Source organism: Ranitomeya variabilis, chromosome 6 (assembly GCF_051348905.1).
Source record: "Ranitomeya variabilis isolate aRanVar5 chromosome 6, aRanVar5.hap1, whole genome shotgun sequence".
NCBI classification, from domain to species: domain Eukaryota; kingdom Metazoa; phylum Chordata; class Amphibia; order Anura; family Dendrobatidae; genus Ranitomeya; species Ranitomeya variabilis.
In genome coordinates, this window is record NC_135237.1 from 47,745,786 (window position 1) to 47,769,196 (window position 23,411).

Consider the following 23,411-nt stretch of genomic DNA (forward strand, 5'->3'; position numbering starts at 1 on the left):
TCCCCTTAGTGGCAGAGCGACATTACTGCAACGACCAGATCTCTGGGGCGCTGCACATGCATCACCTGTAAGGTTCCCTTTAACAACGTTTTTATGTTTTTATATATTTTTAAGGGTTTCTCTGTGTTGTTATTTGTATTTATCCTACTATTGATTTTTGAGTATCCTACGGTAAATCTAAGACTAATCTCTGATGGTTTTATGTTTATCCTAGGTTTGCATGTCCTACCCTTCAATATATATTTATTCTATGATGGATCATTTTTTCATCAGTGTCCTGGATCTGTTTTTCAATTTTTAATCACTTTTGGGCAGTACAGCAGGTTTTATTATCCGTGTTAAAAAAAGAAAAAGCTGGAGGAGGTTTTCCAAATTTTTCTTATCAACCAGTCAGTGAAAAAATGTATGCAACTCAGATGGTGTTCATGTGCTGTCCATTTTTTTGGAGGACTCACTTGAATGGGAGAGTTCAGACATTTTAATAGCCCCATAGAATATAATGTCTGTGTTCTATTAGTATAAAATTAACAGTACACCTACAACAAGCTAACATGTGCATGAGACCTTAGTGTAGAACAAAGTGCTGTATACAAGGGACTCCTAAAAAATGGGCACCTAAGGAAATTTCCATTTTCATCCGCTTTATGTTTAGGATTAGTGATGAACGAGTGTACTCATTGCTCGGGTTTTCCAGAGCTCGCTCGGGTGACATCCGAGTATTTATGACTGCTCAGAGATTTAGTTTTCATCGCGGCAGCTGAATGATATACAGCTATTAGCCTGCTTGATTACATGTGGGGATTCCCTAGCAACTAGGCAACCCCCACTTTTACTCAGCCTGGCTAGTAGCTGCAAATCATTCAACTGCCTCGATGAAAACTAAATCTCCGAGCAGTCATAAATACTCGGAGACCACCTGAGCGTGCTTGGGAAAACCCGAGCAACGAGTACACTCGCTCATCACTATTTAGGACCAATTAAATTATATTAGTTCACTCTTAAATTGGTTGTATCATCTTCTTCAGGATCACACTGCTTCTCCGCCTCTCGGCTTCCTTCTTGCTGGGGGTGGTGTGCTCCAGAAGATTGACAGTTCATACCAGCAGTATGGACATGCCCACTGCTGCCACTGTTGCTCTACCATGCTGCTAGTCAAGACATCTTTGCCTCTGTAGCATGGGTGAAGAGCAGGGGACTGAATTTCACCAAATCCCACGATATGGCCAGCTTAAGAGCCGGTAACCTAGGTACACAAAAAAAATACAAAATCCCTCCGTTATTGGAAGCGAACAGGATATTTAATAAAAGGTGAATTGCAAAGTTGCTTGTGTTGACGAGCACTTTCCAATTTTACCCAATTAGTAAGATGAGACAATCTCTTTAATTATCACGCCAATGGCCATATTGCAAGAAGTGTAACATGGCACAAATAACCTGCTGGATCCATGAGGAGTCACATTGAGGTTTTTTCATAATGATGGAATGAGAAGAGAAATTGTCTCTTATTGAAACACATGACGTTTTACTGAATGATTTCCCCTGAAGCATTGCTTCTTGGTTTGCTGTATGCATGAACTCTTATTTTGTTAGTTCACGCAGTGCCCACAGGACCTTTTCTTATATTTGGCCTCTGGTAGAACAGTTGGTAGAGTGTGTGCATTAGTAAGCATAACAAGCACTTTTCATATATGAAATGATGCTCTATATGAGATGCCGTATATATGAAATGATGCGCTATAATTGCTGTCGTACCTTCACAACAACCTAAGCTGACACGAAGCATCACAGGCTTTACTAACACATTAGAGCACTTTCTCAAGAGCTAGTAGAACACATAAGGTCCATTACTGCATTTGCGCCTTTTTTCTGTCTAGTTTTTGGCATTTTTCGCTTATTTTTCATTTGCACCATATTCTTTTTTTAATTTGCATCTTTTTTTTAAAGTCTATTTTATGTGTTCGACTGATTTTTTTTTTTTTTTTAATGTTAGTGATTATTGGTGGAGTTTGAAGCTTGCATATGTTTTCGACTGATTCATCAAGTGTGACTTTTAAAAAAAGTTGTGAAATTCTTGCACAAATGCACTCCAGTCCCCCTTCCTCTCTGTGATTTTATGTATGTCTGAAATTTTTGCAGCATTTTAGCAGAGCATGTTACTTTTTGAGATAAAAGGAAAACTGACTTTAAAATAAAATGCAAATGATGAATCGGGCGCGTATTGTATTGCAATGATATCTAGTGAACATAAGCTCTAATGGTATGTGCCCACGATCAGGAATTGGCAGGGCTTTGGATGCAGCAAAAAAACAAGCTCTGACATGACTGTCGGCAGAAATATGGAAAAATCATAACTCTCCAAATATGGAGGGATTCTGCTGTTCTGGCACCTCAGGGGCTCTGACTATGTGACAAGCACTCTCCACTACTCTCAAACCATTGCAGCAAAATGTGCACCACAATATGGCGCTCCTTCTTTCTGAGCTTTGCACTGTGCCTCAAAAGTAGTTTTTGACCACATAAGAGGTATTGGCGTACTCGGGAGAAACTGCGTAACATATTTTGTTGTCCATTTTCTCCTGTTAACATTTTGGAAATTGAAAACTTGGGGCCAAATAAACATTTTAGGGGAAAAAATGGTAATTTTCCATTAACTCAGCCCAATGCTATACAGTTCTGTGAATCGTCTGAGGCTTAAGAATGCTCACTATATTACTAGATGAGTTTCTCAAGAGGTGTAGTTTCCAAAATAAGGTCTCTTGTGGGGGTTTCTGCTGTTTTGGCATGTCAAATGTGACATGGCTTCCAGACAAAATTCTGCTCCAGAATTTGATTGAGGCTCCTTCCTTTCTGAGCTCTCCCGTGCACCCAAACAGTAGTTTCCCCTCACCTATGGGGTATAGGTGTACTCAGGACAAATTGCACAACAAATTGTATGGTCCATTTTTTCCAGTTACCCGTGTGAAAATGAAAAATTTGGGAATGCAACAACTTTTTGTGGAAAAATGTATTTTCCCATTTTCATGAATATTTTCTGTCATATAGGCCCTCAAAGTCACTTCAACCATGATGTGGTCTTTAAAAAAAACAGTTTTGTAAATTTTGTTTACACCTTAAATGCAGACAATTTTATGCGACTTACCTATTTAGTATAGCAAGAAAACATTACCTTCCTCTTTTGTTCTACAAAAACCAAAGCTTAAAAATCAATCCATAATCGAAGTTCCAGTGTTGTAGGCTAATGAAGGGGTCAGAAATGCTGGCAATACATATTAATACCATGCACCAGCCCTTCTCAATGTAGAGAGTGCCACCACAGAAGTACTATATTACCCATATGGAAGGACTGTACAGTTACACCCAAGCTCCAGTTCCTTGTATAAATGGCACAAGGTAGATCAATTTTGTATTGGGACCCAGGAACTTCAAGTTACACATCTGATTATAGACAAATGTCAGCAATCATGTTAAGTAACAGCCAAGCCTATAAGGTACTGTATTCAAGCAGAAGTGCTGGCTCGTAAAAGGTCACTAGGTAATAAAGGCCCCTAGGCAACTGCCTCTTATGCCTTCCCTAAAATTAAGCTTTATTCAGCTTTAGAAAAAAGAAGAGATTAATCTCAGTATTTCTATTTTCGGGGATTGTAGGCTGCAGTATTTTACTTTTTCAGGTAAGGGACTAATATGAGATAATTAACCAGCAAGGTACAACACGCTTCCCCAAGTCTCTGAGGCTCCCATGATAAACATTTACTTGTGGCCAGGGCTTTACAAATCTTTTAATTAAAAATACTGTTTAATTAGGAAGCTTCCACAATCAGCGAAATGATCTTCAGCAGCAAAAGAATAAATTAAAGACATTTATAGAACTGGTACTAAGGGAAAACATGATGTGGCCAATAACATCACCAACAGATGTTTGCCCAAACTACAAAAATATATAGAATATGAGTGACGAGTGACAGCTGTCTGCAGTGTTTACCAGACCGGATCTAACCCCCAAAGTTTTAGGAGGACTCTGACTGGAGCCTAAGGGGGCCCAAATGAGGGAGAAGAGCACCATGAATGCCGTGTGACAATTATGGGACCGTTACATATTTTAGTAGGACCTAAAATCTTCAAGTCTGTGCTCCACTTTTTAGTTATTTAATGTTAATTTCCTTTGTAATTATTATTGCTCTGGATTAGATGATGTTAAACCCCAGAGGGCTCCAAGAAGACAAAAACCAAAGACCTTAACCAGCCCAGATGAGTCTACATACTACAGTCTCCTACATGTAAGTCCACGCTGGAATGTCATGACAATATTTTAATTCAATGAATATTGATTGAAAACCCAATCAACTAAGTGTATTTTAGACCGGTCAGCTAAGTGTTTCACTCCTACTGTCGTAACCCTTTACAATATACTTTTTATTTTTCATCTAATTTTTGAAAAATCAATTTGCATTTCTTTCTATTCGTTAACATTTAAAAACTGAATGCATCCATGAATCTGCTCTTGTTTCTCCTACTCAACGAGCATTGAGTCAGAAGTGAAACCCTTTGGGCAACACGGGTCCTATTGTGTCTGGATCTAAATCTAAAGGCTCCATAGTACCGATTAACTAAAAGCTGGTCAAAGCCACCGATTTTGATGAAACCAGCTGGCCATCTGATTTTTATAGGATCCCCCTGAATCTGAGAGATTACGTTGGAGGAGAGAAAGATTTTATTTAAGTGCCTGACTCTTTTGTCCTCTTTGGAAATAGTCCAGTGCAAGAGGTGTTTGGCAGCAGCATATACCACCCACCGTACTGAAAACACATGAACTCTCATCCATATTAATAATTCATGTGTATGGAACAGTTGGGACTTGGGAGAGATAAATGTCGGCCAAACGGGCAATTGGCTGATATCAATCTCTATTAGGTGTAGATGCATCTAAAAGGTGATACCCACTACTGTACAACCCTTTCCTAATTGTATGTAGAAAGGTAGGACTGTAGTTAAAAAATAACTTTTAATTAAATCTGTTGCTTGATGGATGACACACACCTTACTTTATGAAGTGGCCTCTCCCTTGATGACTGGGCCACAAGAAACACGTCGGGAGAATTTGCAATGAGGGAGGATGCGACTACTGTTAGGATGAAACGCGGAGGAATGAGGCTTTGAATGGGCACGCAGAGGGCCTCCTCATATGTACGGGCATCGCCATCCTACTGTAAGCTGTGAAGCAAGGAGCTTACATCTCGAGTGAGACCGTTCCTGCATTTAAGCAGTAATTGTTATGGGCTTCTATTTTGTCCTGCTTTAAAGCTCGCTGTGTTTGCAGGCTGTGGGGAAAGCAAATACCTAAGGGTACTGTTTTACATGGTATGAGCTTCCATGAGAAAAAGGTGTATAGTTGTTCACCGTGCTAGAGCTTTGCAGCGCTCGCTGGGAGCTTCTGACAGTATTTCTACGTTGTGTGTTATGCTTTTGGTATTTTTGCTTCTTTTTTGAGCTTGAGGGTTCTTTTAATAGATTTAATTAAAAGTTATTTTTTAACTACAGTCCTACTTTGCTACATACACTTTTGAACTGATTGGTGGTATTATATCATTAACCCTTTCCTAATAGCTCCACTGCCCATCATCGTAAAGTAACAACACTTTATACTTACCACCCATACTGGTGCCATTCCTCCGATATGCAATCTGATGATCAGTGGAGCTATTAAAAAGGGGTCGTCCAATGATGAACAGCACCTTTAATACTGCATCATGGTGAAGGGATGGTCTCTTGAATCAGGATCACAACAGGCAATGCTGGAAATTGTAGTTTTGCAACTTCTGGAGAACCACAGATCAGAGATCATTGATTTAGTCCTAGGCTTTATTTTTGTTTACTTGAAACATTTTTGTAGATTATTACAGACATATGTTGTACTTTCTTCCATATTTTGCTTCTACTGTATATCCTACCATTTCATAATACATTGCATTCTTCATAATAACCCTTTCTCAGAAAATATCAAGCATTCAGAAAGTTATATGACTAACAAGCTAAACGCAATTCCATCTCATTTAATGTACCAAACTAAAATACACTCAGCTGAAGCATATCTTTTACTGCCTTATTCAACCTGTATCATTTATTGCTCACCACTGTACCTCTATTCCTGCAACAGCTCTGCTTATTTTGGCAAAGTTTGGTGCAAAACTGTCATGAAAACTCCATAAGTCGCAACATATTTGCACATCCCCTTGTTGTGCAAAAAAGTTGTGACTTTTCAAAGAAATTTACACCAAAATGTGGTCGTAATTGCTTTATTGGATTGGGGTCAAAGAGTGAAATCTTTTTTCTAATTCTGGAAAACCAATGAAGGTACAGTAGAGTGGTATCACTAATGTAAGTTCTCTGCCCCTAATAATATATTTACCAGCTGCCGTCTTCAGCTTTTCCCAGCGCCGCTCTGGTCCAGCTCCATCATCTTATGAATGCAGCTTCTGACTGATTGGAAATCAGAGGTAACAGTCACAAACTCTCAATGTAAAGCCAGAACAAGGAGGCCAGGACAATGTTCTCATAGACTTACATTCAGAAGTGACCTCCTGTCTGCCCAACAAACACTGCAAAGATCTGCAGGTCACAACCAGTAGAAGACAACCAGAGCGACGCCGAAAACAGAAGAAGACAATGGCTGGTAAGTATATTACTGGGGGCAGGGAACTTACATTAGTAACACTACTCCAGCGGTGAAATAAAATAAACCGCTGGGGTGGTGCTTTAATTGTTCATAAATGCTTTAAATGTGTATGCACACCTCTGCTCCATTTATTCTCAATGGGACCACCAGAGATAGCCGGGGTGGTCTTTGGCAATCCCATTAGGAATTAATGGAGTGCAGATGCGCATGTTTAATCTCTGCTTCATTGTTACCGAGGTCTGTTCATGGGATTTGTGGGGAGTGCCACCATCATGACCCCAGCAATTGGAAAGTCATAGAATAGAGGATAACATCCAAACTTGGCAAAACCATTTTAAGGACGTTTGATTTCTGATTTGCTGCTGAAGCAAATGTGTTTAATTTGCTGTTTTCATTTGGATATGTCCCATTTCACACTGTCTGTAGATCTATCTATCTATCTATCTATCTATCTATCTATCTATCTATCTATCTATCTATCTATCTTCTATCTCATATCTATCTATCTATCTATCTATCTATCTATCTATCATCTATCTCATATCTATCTATCTATCTATCTATCTATCTATCTATCTATCTATCTATCTATCGTCGCCCTGTATATGTTATATTAAGTGTCTCAGGCCTTTATTTATCTAAGCGTCTATGGCCCTTAGACGTTGTTCCACCAGACCAACTGCGTAAACTTTTTGAAAAGTGTTCATGTCTTATCCAGTATGGGGCACAGCCAACAAATTCATTATAATTTTATATCAAAAAATCTCTACCATTTGCTGTCTAGAGTACATTTTTTGCAGTGGCTCACGACAGGTGAAAGATGAACCAAAATCATTGAGAGGCACTTTCCTCTTAATGAATTGAGCCCTTTTTATTCAAGCGTACCCTTCAGAAAGACTGGGGTGCAAAAACACCAGTCTTGAAGAATTGGGGCCTATATTGCTTTTATCTGAGATGCTGATGATAAATAATTTGATGATGTATTTGTTCCACTTTAAAAAAATGAATGGTCAGAAAAAAAGAATTTAGTTTACGTAATTTACTAACTGTGGCAAATATCCACATTACAGTACTGTAACTAGCCTTTTCTTGATCCTTTTCTTGTCCCAGTTATACTGCTTAGAGATGAGCGGATTGCTTCGCATAACCCTGGTCCAGGTCAGTGCTCTGTGGCCGTGGATAGGAGCTGTTCGCATTTCCTTACCCTCTGGGATCACAGGCTCGGCTTATGATTAGCCAGGCTGGTGTAATGTCACCTGTGTGCCATGCCCCACACCAGGAACTCAGTAGCTCAGGAAATTTGCACAGCTCCTGTCCAAAACCTGAGATCCCTGACCTGAACCATTAAAGTGATCCACTCATCTCTACTTATGTAGTATCTCTTTCTTTAAAACATAATCTGCTATTAAGTATTTCAATATTCTCATCGTCATTTTTGAATAGGAAGTTCCTATGCTGTATTAGATATCCATCACAGCAGAATAGACTAATCAATGTAATATGTGATCTGTCTTAGAATTTTGTACCATTTATGACAAATGTGTCAATTACTGTACCATATATGACTTTTTCAGTTGCCATACAAAGATGAAAAGAGGAAACCAAGAAAAGAAGGGTGAGTTTAGTAATGGCTACAATATATTTCAAGTTTCTCAATAATTGGTAAATAATGAAAATCTTCATATAATACCATTTTATAGAAATGTTTTTGTTTAACCATTTAACTTCATGTCAATGTTATGGATTTCAGTCTCTGTACTAGTTAAAGCTCCAACCCCAATAAAGGCAAATTTTGAATTTTGAAGTTATTCAGATTAAAAAACACAGTATGTGCCAAATTAGAACTAGTGCCTAGGATTGATATGTATATTTAGTTTCCTATTATTTGAATAAGTATTTTCAGAATATAAGCTGTTTAAATGCTGCCAAGACTTATAGAGAAAGCCTGAGAGTCCTGTTACTCCGCCCATTTAAAGAGAGAGCCTGAGAGTCCTGTTACTCGACCCATTTATAGAGAAAGCCTGAGAGTCCTGTTACTCCGCCCATTTACAGAGAAAGCTTGAGAGTCCTGTTACTCTGCCCATTTATAGAGAAAGCCTGAGAGTCCTGTTACTCTGCCCATTTATAGAGAAAGCCTGAGAGTCCTTCTTCCCTGCCCACTTATAGACAAAGCCTGGGAGTCCTGCTGCCCCATTCACTTATAGACAAATCCTGAGGCTCCTGCTACCCTGCCCGCTAATAGACAAAGCCTGAGAGTCCTTCTTCCCTGCCCACTTATAGACAAAGCCTGTGAGTCCTGCTGCCTCGCCAACTTATAAACAAAGTCCACACACAGTATTTTCTTGCATACTTTTGAATACAGACAAAACTGTCAATCACTATGTGGCGGGCAGGGGTGGCATGTCTCACAGGCTTCCATTATGAAATTTGGCAGCATACAAACAGCTTTTTTTTACATGAAAAAAAAAAATCTTAAAAAAATGATATATCCCCAATGACTCCTGTGAAATGTCTGCCTGCAAACTCTAAATACCCAGAACGCTCAATGAAATGGACAAAGGAAATTTTCTTTTTTCCACAGTCAAGGCAAAGTGTTGGAATCAGAAGATTATTATAGGGAGATTTATTCCAAACACTCAGTGTCAATAATTAATCCAAAAACTCATGATGGTTTTTCAGCCATGGAATTTTCTCTCCTAAACCCAAATGAGAGGTAATGAACAATTTTTCTAGCTGCTCAAACATCCTAACCATGAAAAAGTCACTGGAAATCTTCAGAACTGGTTAGAATGGATGAGTCTAAGTGTTAAGTTCAGAAATTGCTGTGTTAGTGCAAGGGCTATTTCTAGGTATAAATTCCAATACAATGGGGCCAGCAGGTGTAATGTATATTACATGCACTGAATATTAATATTCAGTTACCCAAAACGCCGTATTCTGAACCACTCTAAAGTTCAGTTGATATTCTATAAAACTTAGCATACAAATTATTGAACGAGTGTCATATCTCTAACTATGTTCCCATATGTCAATACATAGTTTGGGGCCTGTTACTGATTATTGTCTAAACTTTGATTGCCTAGAAACTGCCCATTTTGCTAGTTTTGAAAAGCCACACAAAATAAGCAGAGCGGGATTTACAACTCAGATTCCGCTTGACAAAAAGTCAAAGAGAAAAGTAAGGTATCCTCAGTATAGGTGATAACTTGCTGATAAGTGATGGTCCCACTGCTTCCCTTCCGAATGGAGCGATAGCGGCTCTTGTGCAACATGGCTCCATTCATTGCCATTGACAGCATGAGATAGGTACATATTGCCAAATCTACATTCAAACGGGGCACTACAGAGGCCCAATTTTAGGATCCTTAATGCAGTTGGTGAGAATCCCATCGATCAGCAAGTTATCACCAATCCTGTAGATAGGTGAAAAGTTTGAACAACTTTTTCAGTACTTAGAGGCCTAACTTTGCAATTACTGGGTGTTAGTTATCTTGTATTTCCTTATCCAGTAGAGATGAGTGAATCTGGTTGAGGAGCACTCCATTCGCCTCTACTTCATACCGTCTGAATCTGAGTTTTTCTATGGTTTGTTTTCTTCTGATTTGTAGGGGTCGGGAAACTTGGGGAAAAAAAAGTAAAAAATTAATAATACCCACTTTTCGGCTGACCTTTTCATCTTTAGCCATCTATCCCATCCTCTGCACAGCATCCTCGGGCTTTTTTTTTTTTTTTTTTTACTTTTCCACGGTCTTTGACATTCCCATCCTTCATCTTCACTCTGCATCAAGTGCTGAGTAGCCCTCTGACGTCAAGAGGAAGAAGATGTTTCATGACATACTTAAAGAAGAGTCTGGAGGGAGCCAAATGGAGGACTGGATGGGGGCTGTGCTGGCAGGACAATATTATTTTTTTATTATTTTCTTTTCACCTTTATTATGTTTTGCGGTCTGGAGACAAATTTGACCCAAATCAAATAAATTCAATTCAAATTGAATTTTCTGGCTAAATTCAATCGAAATTTCAAATTTAAATTTCATCAGATTAGCTCATCACTATAATCCTGCATTTACAATACTATTACCAAACAGCATAGCAGATTGCTGAGCTCACAGTTCCTAATAACCCTAGCTTGTTCGGTGTCTGCACAGAACATTCTGTAAAATCTATAATCTTGACGCTGGTCACAACTCAGTATACAGAGCAAAATCCATACTGTCATGCAGCGCCAGGCAGGATATTATAGAAACTTGGTAAAGTTTTATGGGGACATCTGTATCAGATAAATTGCAGCAAAGAGCAGAATGCTGCTCTGAGCAGGGGCGTGATGGCAGTAGCTGCAGAGGTAACAGTTCCATATATATTCTGGTGTTTGAGGGGGCACAAAACATATTTATGTAGATTATATCTATGAATGCACTATGACATGCTTTTCAAATGTAAACATTGGTTTGGAGTTAAAGATAATTAAAGGGGTTCTCCAAGAATAGAAACAAAACTGAAATAGGTACAGGAAAAGTCATTCTAAATAAATTCCTAAATAAATGTAATTAGCAAATCTCAATAGTTTATCTAGGGAGCTGACCACTGTATGATTTAAATGGTGGCCACCTTGTTATACTGAGAGAAACCTATCCTAGAATGTTAGGACAGGAACCTGTGATCATGTGCAGGACAGGAACTTGTGAGCATATGCAGGAGGACGGGTGCCTGTGAGCATGTGCAGTAGGATAGGTGCCTGTGCACATATGCAGTAGGATGGGTGCCTGTGAGCATGTGCAGTAAGACTGGTGCCTGTGAGCATGTGCAGTAGGAAGCTCCACCCTTCTTCACTTGCAGGAAGATGTGCTCCACTAATACTGGAGATACCTGAGGTGCTGGGGTAAGATGAGGCCTCTCAAACTACTGTGTGTCCTGTCTTTCTGAATAACAATATAAGTATCTTTCAGTCATAGCAGAAGAGCTTCCTACTGCACATGCTCACAGGCTCCTGTCCTACTGCACATGCTCATAGGCTCTTGTCCTACTGCACATGCTCACAGGCTCCTGTCCTACTGCACATGCTCTCAGGCTCTTGTCCTAACAAACAGGTTTATGATTTGGTAGCTAAATGTATTTAGGAATATATTTATAATGACCTCTCTTTTTAGTTATGTATTTTTTTTAATTCCTGGAAAACCCCATTAAATTGCAGTAGTCAAATCCTAATTTCAAAATCCAGCTCTGCTTAGCAAACAGTCATGGCATTTTAGTAAATTCTTAAAGTGATAAAAGTTTGAACTCACTGTGAAAAGCTAATTAATCTCTTTAAGGACACGTTCACACATTCATTTTTTTGGTCAGTATGTTACATCAGTATCTGTAAGCCAAAACCAGGAGGGGGTGATAAATACGGAAGTGGTGACGTGTTTCTATTATACTTTAAGTCTGATTGTTCCTCTCCTGATTTTGACTTACAAATACTGATGTAAAATACTGACCAAATACTGAATGTAGCCGGAAAAGGACCTGTCAGAGGTTAAAAAGTGACCAGTTTTTGCTTTTATTGTATTCCCGCTTCTCCGCTGAGTATTCTAATCTGCCATACAGTTCCAGAGATATGGTCTTCTTATATGGGGACTGTCTGGAGACATGTCTTCAGGCTTCTATGTATAATTGTTAAACAACACAGAAATTAGCCCTAAAAAAAGGATAAAAAAACCCACAATACATAGGAAAGGAGCTTTAATAGAATAAAAGCAAAAACTGTCTACTTTTAACTTGGTGACAGGTTCTCTTTAAACGTTAGAAAATCATACTACACAAGGTTCCATATGTTTGTGGTCTGGTATGTATCATGTAAACACATAGATCTGCATATCTGTGTGAACAAAGATGGCAGGAGACCTCTAATAAAGATTATTTCCTCAATTTGTAATATTAAAAGGAATGTATTGACTATATATTTTTTTACTAATTAAAATTAGAAAGTAAAAAAAAGTTCTTTGTTTTTTTTTCAAATGTGTTCCAAATTTTGATTGTCGGTTTTTTCTATTCCATTTTCTGTACAAGATTAAGGAAGCAGTCATAATGCCAGAGCTTCCAGCAAAATTATTTAATAATATGATTTACAGCAGCCACATGGACCATAGACGATAATAGTCTGGGGTGGGTTGTTGATTGATGTCTATGAGAGATTGTTATGGGCATGCTCCATGTCCTGTGCAGAGATCCTTATGCAGAGAGGTTGAATAGATGAGCTGTGTTTGTTTCCTTATAATGGATGGAGGATCCCACGTATACATTGGCGTTACCTGTCATTGTAATCCTGCCTGTGATAATAATTAGATGACTGCTTAACAGGGATCTCTGCAAAACAAGAAAAATCAGCCTATTATTAATGAGGCTCAGTGGCCAAAGTGAAAACTGTAAGATTTCAGTATTATTCTTTTTAAAAATATTGATATGGAAAAAAACATAAAAAAAGAAAAAAAAAATCTGTTTAAATTGTAGATAATTTTTGACTGCACATTTCCTACAAATGTATCAAATAAAAAAAATGTAATTAAAATAGGCGACTTGCATTTAGATATTAAAACACAGTACCCTGTAAACTTATCCTTTTAAATTGTATAAAATGATGTTTAAAATATATTTTTTTAATATGCTTAACCACAATGTAATTTTTACCAATTCAAAATAATTATGGATTTTCTTACAGGTAAGTCCGAAATTGGCTTAAAGATTGTCAGTCTAGCTCTGCTTCCCGCTCATTCACCTTAACGTCTGTATTTACAGTAGAATGTCATCCATTGGAATGTATTAGTCATTAAGTAGATATTTAAATATAACTTATCATACGTTACAGTAGTATTTAAAGGTTATTCCTATCTAGGCGACTTATCCTCAATATATGCAATAACTCGCTGGTTACTTGTGGTCTGACTGCTTGGACCCCAACGATCCTGTGAATGCCACCACTCCATTCCAACAAGGCATTTGAGAGTCCAATTCTCTGGATCAGAGAGGGTTTCACATTGTGAAGAGGTAATAACGTGCCGAGATAAGAATACCCCTTTACATATGCTAGAGCCATATTTGTATATATAAATCTATCCAAATCTAAGCCATACACACTTGTTTCTTTCCCAGAGATGTTGTGATGTCTTTGGAGGTGATGTCATAGTAGTGGGATAATAATCATAGTGATATCACCTTACTGGAATATTGTGCATAATGATGTCACAGTACTGGGATTATGTGTGTGGTAATTTCACAGTACAGGAATAATGTACGTAGTGATGTCACAGTACTTGGATTTTATGCATAGTGATGTTACAGTACTACGAATATATGCATAGTTATATCACAGTACAGGATAAATACACACAGTGATATCACAGTACCGAAATAATGAATATCGTGATGTCACAGTACCTATATTACCTGTATTATGCTCTGTACTGGTATAATGATGGTTTTCTTGATTATACCATGAACTGTATTGCATTTTACATGCTCACCTTTAATCATCCTTAGTTTTCCCTACTTGTACCTCTCCTATGAGTGGCAGAGGGCCCCCTCTTTTTGCTCTATCGTTGCTGCTAAGGCAACCATGTGGAGACATGGGGAGTTCGGTGGGCACCCAGGTTTTGCTAGCTGGAACTGCGTGGACCAGGGATCGTTCCGCCAAATGCCCACTCTCCCTTTAATGTTGGCGTAAGGCTGCTCAGACAACACAGGGTGAGGGTAAAATAGTATGACAATGCTTTATTGAACAAGAAAACAGGCAGATAACACAAAGAACAGTCCCAGCAAAATACCCCAAGGTGGTGCACATTACAGAGTCTCACTCTTCCTCTGACTCGCTGGGATAATGGCAGCTGTTACTTTAGAGCTCCCAGGGTCGACTTCCCCACCACGCACACAGAGAGGAGGTAACACCAAGCGTAGGAAGATGACAGTCCATACAGGTACAAGGCCAGTTGACCCTCGGGTTACAACCTGGCTTCATCGTCCAGGGTCGACTACCCCACCTGTGGCACACCCACAACGAGGAGGTAGTGATATGCTTAGGAAGATGACTGTCCATTGAGGTACAAGGCTAGTTGACCTGAGGGTCACAATCTGGCTTCTCCAAACATCTCCATGGAGCCAGGCGATCGGGGGTTCCCCAATCCTGGGTTTCTCCAAAAGTATCCAAAAACAAAAGAAAAAAGTAGTTAGCACTCAGCACACCCCCTGCTGTAAACAAGTCTTTATTAGGACATGGATAGGGAGAACATGATGTCTCCAAAAGTATCCATTGTTCAGTGATGGTCAATGGAGCAGATCTGTATTCTTCCCCACCGGGGCCGAGGTCCCCTAGGTTGTTTCCTGTAGAATGATAGATCCATGTCCCTCGTGATTGAGCCATGATGTATTGGCAGCAGTCCTGTAGGATGTTTGGATATCTTGGCAGAATCTCTGGCTGTCTCTCTCACTGTCTCAGTCTGAGAGGCATATCACCTCTTTTTATGTTTAACAAGTGTCCTTCAATCCAGCATCACAGATAAGGGGAAGAATGGTAACAACCAAGTCATATTGTTTGATTATGTAATATATTTGCATAGATTTTCCTCCTCCATTTTAAAAATCAACAAACTTGCCTAGAGAATGTATAACTAGCATATCAGCAAGCATCACAAGTCATCAAGGATAAGCGCACAATATGTTATATTAAATTCCAACTTGCAAGGCAATATTACATATTACAGGCTTATACAAGCAAAAGTCTGTTTGCTTTCTTGACCAACGCATAAATTCAAAAGCCAACATACAGATAATAGTCTATTCTTCTTGGCTTGCTAAAATAGTTGTCTGGTTAATTAATATACAATACTGTGTCTCTCTGAATGACCAATCAATTGTGAAGTTACTATAATCATTTTTTTATCCCCATGCTGTGGGGAAGCTTTTCTTCAGCAGGGACAGGAAAACCTATTAGAGGCTGCAAAAGACTTGAGACTGGGGCGTAGGTTCACCTTCCAGCAGGACAACGATCCTAAACATAAGGCCAGAGCTACAATGGAGGGTTAAGATCAAAGCATATTCCTGTGTTTGAATGGCCCAGTCACAGTCCAGACCTAAATCCTATTGAATCTGTAGCAAGACTAGAGAATAACTGGACAATTGCTGTTCACAGACGTCTCCATACAATCTCACTGATCGAGAGCAATGATGAATGGGCAAAAATGTCATCCTCTAGATGTACAAAGCTGGTAGCGATGTTCTCTAAAAGAGTAATTACAATGAAAGACGGTCCTAGAAAATATTGACTCGGGGGTGGCTGAATAAAAATGCACCTCACAATTTTCATATTTATTTTTAAAATAATTAGAAAGCATGCATCATTTGCTTTCCCCTTCACAAATGCTTGTTACTTAATGTTGGAATAAAATCCCAATAAAATATATTTAAGTTTGTAGGTGTAAAGTGAAAAAATGTGAAAAAGTTAATGGGTATGAATACTTATTCAAGTCACTGTAAAGGGTACGAATGCTTTATATAAGCCTCTTTTTTGATAGAAGAGTGCCCTGAAAATAAGCTGATGAGTAGAGATGGGCGAACCCTAACAGAACTGTTCGGCGTTCGTACCGGACAGTTACTGTTTGGGCCTGAACGCCAAACACGGACTCTCTGCTGAAGTCCGGTGCAGTGTTCGAGGTAAGTCCGTGGGAGAGAGAGAGGGAGAGATTTTTTTTTTTCTTAGCAGTCCGGGTATCCAATATTTTCAATGGTGTTCGGGTGCTGGTGGAAGTGCAGGTACTGTTCTGATACCCAACCGATCTTTCTAAAACGTTTGGGTCAGGTACCAGAACCCGAACCTCCATCGGTCCATCCATCCCTATTGATGAGAAATTATCCTGCTGTGAGCATTTCCAGCATACATCTGTAAGGCTGTAGAGGAGCTTAAGTTCAAGGATTAAATTCCCTTGTAGCACGGCCATAGGGAAACAGCATCATGAGGTCCTTAGAATCAATAGGATTTGCATGTAACGGTTAATTTCCCGAATTCCTAACATGGGTATTCAGATATGCATTTTTCAAGCACAACAACCTCTTTCATAGCCTCTAGAATAATAGCATATGTACACAATTGCTTTCATTCCTGTATTCTATTTAATATATCATTTTTATACATTTTATATGCGTCAGTAATCGATAATGCACTTTATAGTAAATGCACAGAACCCGCAGAGACACTTCCTGTGATATTTTTATCTGACTGATCCTAAATGGAAAAAAAAACAAAACTGTGTCCATCTGACCTATCTCATCGTAGATCTGCGTTCTTTCTCTCCAGATCTTCAGCAGCCGATGGGCCAAAGCAAGAAAATACGATGGAAAATAACCCATATGACTACAGGAAACTTCTTCGGAAAACATCTCAGCGAGATCGCCTCTTACATAATTTTTAATGTATTTTTTATTATATTTATTTGTGTAGATAGAAGGATCTTTCTTTCATTGTTTTTAGCTTTTACAAAAACTATGCAAGTTTTTGTTTATACAATGTTTTACTGCCGTCCAAGATTTTTTTTTTATGTTTTTCTAATTTTATTTTATTTAAGTTGGTGCTTTTTTCCTTTATGCCATAGGTTTTGCATTCCCAAATCTCTGCACAGTGGCTACATATTATTAAAGGAGCAATATCATGTATATGTACATGATTGCCTGATTCCGGAGCTGAGATCTGTACACACAGCAGATCTCGGTTCCAATAAAGAGGCATCTTCTCTCTTTAAAGAAGCAGTCTTCCTCCCATCAAAATTTTTACTATTGCTCATTTTGCCTTTCTTCCCAGAAAATTATGCTCTTTTCCATTAGCTGTATGGCATCACGTGATTAAAAACTAAATTGCACTTTCAGGATGACGTTTGAGAGAGAAAGAAGCTGCATGCAACCGCTGCACCCTCGTCTCATTTTCATGACTCAGTTATAGCTTTCAACACTAGGCATGTAGAGGCTACGCATCTTAAACATACACTGAAACACGCAGGCAGAATGTTTGAGTACTTTTCCTGGAGCAGCAGTTCAAATCAGCTTCTGAAAGAGCATGAACTAGGTAATTAATCAGCACTTTCAGCATGATGTTTGCGAGAGAATGAAGCTTCATCCAACCACTGCACCCTCATCTCCCTTTCATGACTCGGTTATAGCTTCCAACACAAGACATGTAGAGGCTACACATCTTAGCTACTGGCCAACCAGTCATAATTACATGTAGCATAAATGTACTATGAAAGTATCACAATTTTTTTTTCTTTTAAAGCTAATAATGTTGTGCCACTTGTTATGGGATATGTTAACCCAAGGGAAAAGGTAAAGGAGGGCACAGTTGTACACACACATTTGATACCAGGTTCACTTTGGTCTTCATGAAATTGCAGTTCTGACTGATACTTTTTTCTGCCATGGCAGGTTGTGCAGTAAATATGGTGGTCACCCAGGCTTTCCTGTTAGTCACACTACCAGAATGGAAGCATTCGGAATCAAAATACCAAACAACCAGCAGTCCGCAGTGTAATATTAGCTTAAATGATTTCAGATCGACCTAAAACATGGGGTTCTACAGTAATGTATGTTTCAGTTGTTTACTCACATACTATCTCCCCCTATAAAGGAATTTGTTCCATCTGTGCCTTTTTCAGCCATATGGCTAAACAATAAAAACACTTAGGGTCCGATTCATTGCATTTGCATCTTTTTTTGTCTAGCTTTAGGTGTTTTTCATCTGTTTTTAATTCATGCCTTATTCTTCTTTTAATTAGCATTTTGGGTTTTTTTAAAGTCTATTTTATATGTGTTGGCCTGTGGGTTTTTTTATGAAGGAGTAACTTTTTGAATTGTGATTTTTTTTTTAAAGCAAATACAATTTTTGGATTGAAGTCCAATCCTCCCTAGTATGATTTTATGTACGCATAAGTTCACCCCCACCTCGTAAATTTTGCATAATTTTAGCTTTTTGTGCTTAATGGTTGCAAAAAAGCTAAAGAAAAAAAATTAAGAGCATTTTTGGTCTTGCACAAAATTCATAAACCACATGCACCATTTTGAAGAATATGGCACAAGAAAAGCCAATGAAAATCACAAGACGAACAAAATGCAAATGACAAATTGGGTCTTGTATTTTACGTGTATTTTTCTGAAAGTAGATTGTTATGCTGTTCTTGTTAAAACTTATATAAATGCCAAAAATGAGATGGACACTTACGTAGCATGTGATAACAAATAAAAAAGAATCCAACATTATTTTTCTGTTTAGTTCTCCTGTTGCAGTAAATTCTTAATATTCTCACAGTGACAATACATTTACATCATGAACATGGGATTGGGAAAATAAAGTCAGTTCACAGGCAAAGCAACTAGATTATTACAAGGGATGGAAGGGCTCTCCATTATAATGAGAGGTTGGAAAAGTTGGGCTTGTTTAGCTTAGAAAAAAGATGCATCCATATGACATGCGTATGCAATCCTTATGCAATGCAATTTTAGCATTAGCTTTTACATACAAGAATTCTCTATAAACAGGTTCCTCTGATACATCTCAATCAAAATAGCAAGCCATATGCCCATAAAGGTTTGGCACGTATAAGCACAAAGGACGCTCCAGAAATATGAATCCTACAAATAACTCATGGAGCAAAAAGTCCAAAACTCATGTGAGTAAGACGTACAAAATATTTTATTTTCTAAGTATACACATACATTTAGTAAACAGACTAAACAGACAAGGTACATCCAGAACTCATATGTGAAGGGCGTACAATACCAAGAGTAACAGAAAAGGGTTAACCTGCACACATATGTACGCAAAAGATCACCCTGCAAACCTATGGACATAAGATCTATTTTATACATGCATAGTGCAAGTCAAGAAAACAGGGGACAGTAAACTGTATATTCCCAATAAAGGAATTTTTAAAGCACTAGTATGTACGCAATCAAAGGGAACATCCTATGAAGAAATGCAGGTCTTACCCAAAATGTCTCTGCCAGTGTGTGTCCTAAATGCAGCCCCGACGCGCGTTTCACGTGGGCTTCCTCGGGGGGCTGTAACTATGTTGTAACTATGTGTGTGTCCTGAGTGTTATTTAATGGAAGCTGGCAGCTGTGTGTAATAATCAGGACACACACATAGTTACAGCCCCCCGAGGAGGCCCATGTAAAATTGATAACATATTAGGGCAATCACAGCACCATTAAAAGTTTTGTTGAAAATAAACAACAGGGTAACAAAAAGGGTGTTGAGAAAAAAGACGACATTAATAGTCAAAGGTTTGAGAAGAATCGAATGCGGAGTGACCAGGAAGACATTATCCTCTAGTGCTGTCATATTCAAGAGCTGCAACCTCACTGAAAGCCCAGAAGTACAAGGTTTTCAGTGCTCAAAGACACGGCTGAGAAATGTCCATGGACAGATTAATAAGACAAAAACAAAGGGCATTCAAAATCTTCAAAGCCGAGAATACCGAAAAAGCACTTCAGGAGATCTAAATAAGAAATGTGAAAAATAAATCAAGCTAGCAAAGTATCTACAGAGAAACAAATTGCCAATGACATTAAAATAAATCCCCCCAAAATTTTTGTAAATACATCAATGCCAAACAGAAAAAACAGATGGAATAAGCTCCTTAAAAGACGACAATAACAAGATAATTATAGAGAACAAAGAAATGGCTGATACAATAAGCAGGCACTTTTCATCTGTGTTCACCAATGAACTCTCTGTTCCAGGGATCATTCAACAAGACAAAAATCAAAGTTTACCACATGATAAAACTAGTTTAACACAAAAAGAAGTACACCTACGTCTGAACAATTTAAACATTGACAAATCCCCTGGCACAGATGGCATTCATCCACGTTTACTAAGGAAATTGAGCACAACAATTGATAGACCACTGTATCACTCATTCTAAGACTCTCTTATAACAGGGGTGGTTCCACAGGATTGGAGGATGGCTGATGTGGTACCGATATTTAAGAAGGGTAAGAAGGTGGATCCAGGTAACTACCGTCCGGTAAGTCTGACATCAGTAGTTTTCCAACATTTTTGAGGGCATTATAAGAGATGACCTACAGAAATATATTGTAGATAATAATATACAGTGAGGGAAATAAGTATTTGATCCCTTGCTGATTTTGTAAGTTTGCCCACTGACAAAGGCATGAACAGTCTATCATTTTAAGGGTTGGTTATGTTTAACATTGAGAGATATACTATCAAAATAAAATCCAGAAAATCACATTGTATAAATTATATTAATTTATTTGCATTTTGCAGTGAAAAATAAGTATTTGATGCCTTACCAACTCTTAAGAGTTCTGGCTCCTACAGACCAGTTAGACACTCCTAATCAACTTGTTACTTGCATTAAAGACAGCTGTCTTACATAGTCACCTTTATAAAAGACTTCTGTCTACAGACTCAATCAGTCAGACTCTAACCCCTACAACATGGGCAATGCCAAAGAGCTTTATAAGGATGTCAGGGACAAGATGATAGACCTGCACAAAGTTGGAATGGGCTACAAAACCATTAGTAAGATGCTGGGTGAGAAGGAGACAACTGTTGGTGCAATAGTAAGAAAATGGAAGAAATACAAAATGACAAAATACAATCGACATCGATCTGGGGCACGATGTAAAATCTCACCTCGTGGGGTGTCCTTGATCATGAGAAAGGTGAGAGATCAGTCTAAAACTACACAGGGGGAACTTGTTAATGATCTCAAGGCAGCTGGGACCACAGTCACCAAGATAAACCATTGGTAACACATTATGCCGTAAAATTTTAAAATCCTGCAGTGCCCGCAAGGTCCCCTTGCTCAAGAAAGCACATGTGCAGGCCCGTCTGAAGTTTGCCAATGAACATCTGGATGATTCTATGAGTTATGGGAGAAGGTGCTGAGGTCTTTGGCATTAACTCAACGCACAGTGTTTGGAGGAAGAGAAATGCTGCCTATGACCCAAAGAATACCATCCCCACTGTCAAGCATGGAGGTGGAAACATTGTGTTTTGTGAGTGTTTCTCTGCTAAGGGCACAGGACTACTTCATTTCATCAATAGGAGAATGGATGGAGCCATGTACCGTAAAATCCTAAGTGACAACCTCCTTCTCTCCGCTAGGACATTAAAAATGGGTCGAGGCTGGGTCTTCCAGCAAGAAAATGACCCAAAACATACAGCCAGGGCAACAAAGAAGTGGCTCAAAAAGAAGCACATTAAGGTCATTGAGTGGCCTAGCCAGTCTCCAGACTGCAATCCCATGGAAAACTTATGGAGGGAGTTGAAGCTCTGAGTTGCCAAGCGACAGCCTCAAAATCTTAATGATATAGAGATGATCTGCAAAGAGGTATGGACCAAAATTCCTCTTGTCATGTGCGCAAACCTCATCATTAACTACAAAAAACATCTGACTGCTGTGCTTGCCAACAAAGGGTTTTGCCACCAAGTATTAAGTCTTGTTTACCGGAGGGATCAAATACTTATTTCTCACTGCAAACTGCAAATACATTTATATAATTTATACAATGTGATTTTCTGGATTTTATTTTTGATATCCTATCTCTTACTGTTAAAATTAACCTAACCTTAAAATTATAGACTGTATCAGTGGGCAAACTTACAAAATCAGCAAGGGATCAAATACTTTTTCCCCCCACTGTAATAACTGACAATCAGTATGAATTCAAGAAGAATAAGTCATGTCTAACTAAACATGTTGGGTTTCTATGAGGAGGTAAGTGCAAATCTGGATGTTGGTAATGAGGCTGATGTGATTTATCTGGACTTTGAGATTCTGGTTTGGCTATTATCCTAAGTCATGTGACAAGGCTCCTTAAAGGGTCGACATTGACTTGTAGGATTGCTACCTTCCAATAGGTGGCACTAGAGATCTAGTTCTCTTCCTCTCTGAAGAGACAATTTGCATAATCTGGACTATGCAAATTCATTTGATACAGTGTCACATAACAGCCTTATACTGAAGCTCCATAAGCAGGGACTGGGGGAACTGTATGCAGATGAGTAAGGAATTGGTTAATGACAGGAAACAAAGAGTCGTCATAAATGGTACATTCTTCAAATGGGATATAGTCAGCAGAGGTGACCACAGGGATCTGTGCTTGGACTGATTATTTTTAACCTCGTTATTAATGATCTTGTGGATGGGATTAAGAGTGAACTGTCAGTCTTTGCTGACTATACCAAACTATGTAGAATATTAAAATCTGACCTTCACACTAAAATATTGCAAAATGATATGAATAAAATGTCTGAATGGGCAAACACTTGGCAAATGAGGGTTAATGTAGATAAATGTAGAGTAATGCACCTAGGACGGAGTAACCCTATTGCAGCATATACATTAAATGGGAGTTTATTCGGGACTACAGAACGGGAGAAGTCCTTGGGTATTCTTGTTACAAGTAAGCTGAGCAGCAGCACTCAATGTCAAGCAGCAGTCACAAAAGCAAACAAGATTTTAGGATGTATAAAAAGAGAGATAAAATCCTGCACTCTCAACAAATCAAATCACTGATGAGGCCACATCTAGAATATGGGATTCAGTTTTGGGCTCCACATTTTAAAAAGGATATTCAGAAGTTAGAGTCAATTCAAAGGTGGTCATCTAGATTACTACACGGGATGGTAGGCTTCTCATATGATGAGAGGTTGGAAAAGTTGGGCTTGTTTAGCTTAGAAAAAAGACACCTC

At 38.6% G+C, this 23,411-nt stretch overlaps 1 protein-coding gene and 1 long non-coding RNA gene across 2 annotated transcripts in view; one reads left to right on the forward strand and one right to left on the reverse strand.

The window, feature by feature from the left end:
• MYO3A (myosin IIIA) overlaps positions 1-18,786 on the forward strand; it is a 165,779-nt gene extending 146,993 nt beyond the window's left edge. The window contains exons 31-34 of the mRNA XM_077268419.1: positions 4,186-4,274; positions 8,245-8,285; positions 9,252-9,383; positions 16,992-18,786. Coding sequence (XP_077124534.1) covers positions 4,186-4,274; positions 8,245-8,285; positions 9,252-9,383; positions 16,992-17,106 — 377 coding nt within the window. The 3' untranslated portion in view covers positions 17,107-18,786. The remainder of the gene's footprint in view (positions 1-4,185; positions 4,275-8,244; positions 8,286-9,251; positions 9,384-16,991) is intronic.
• Positions 964-13,819, reverse strand: LOC143781691 (uncharacterized). Its single transcript, XR_013216792.1, has 5 exons — positions 13,366-13,819; positions 12,961-13,015; positions 10,232-10,289; positions 5,645-5,813; positions 964-1,243 (listed from the first exon to the last, which is right to left on the reverse strand). It is a non-coding gene; the product is annotated as an uncharacterized LOC143781691 (long non-coding RNA).
• Positions 18,787-23,411: the final 4,625 nt, after the last annotated feature.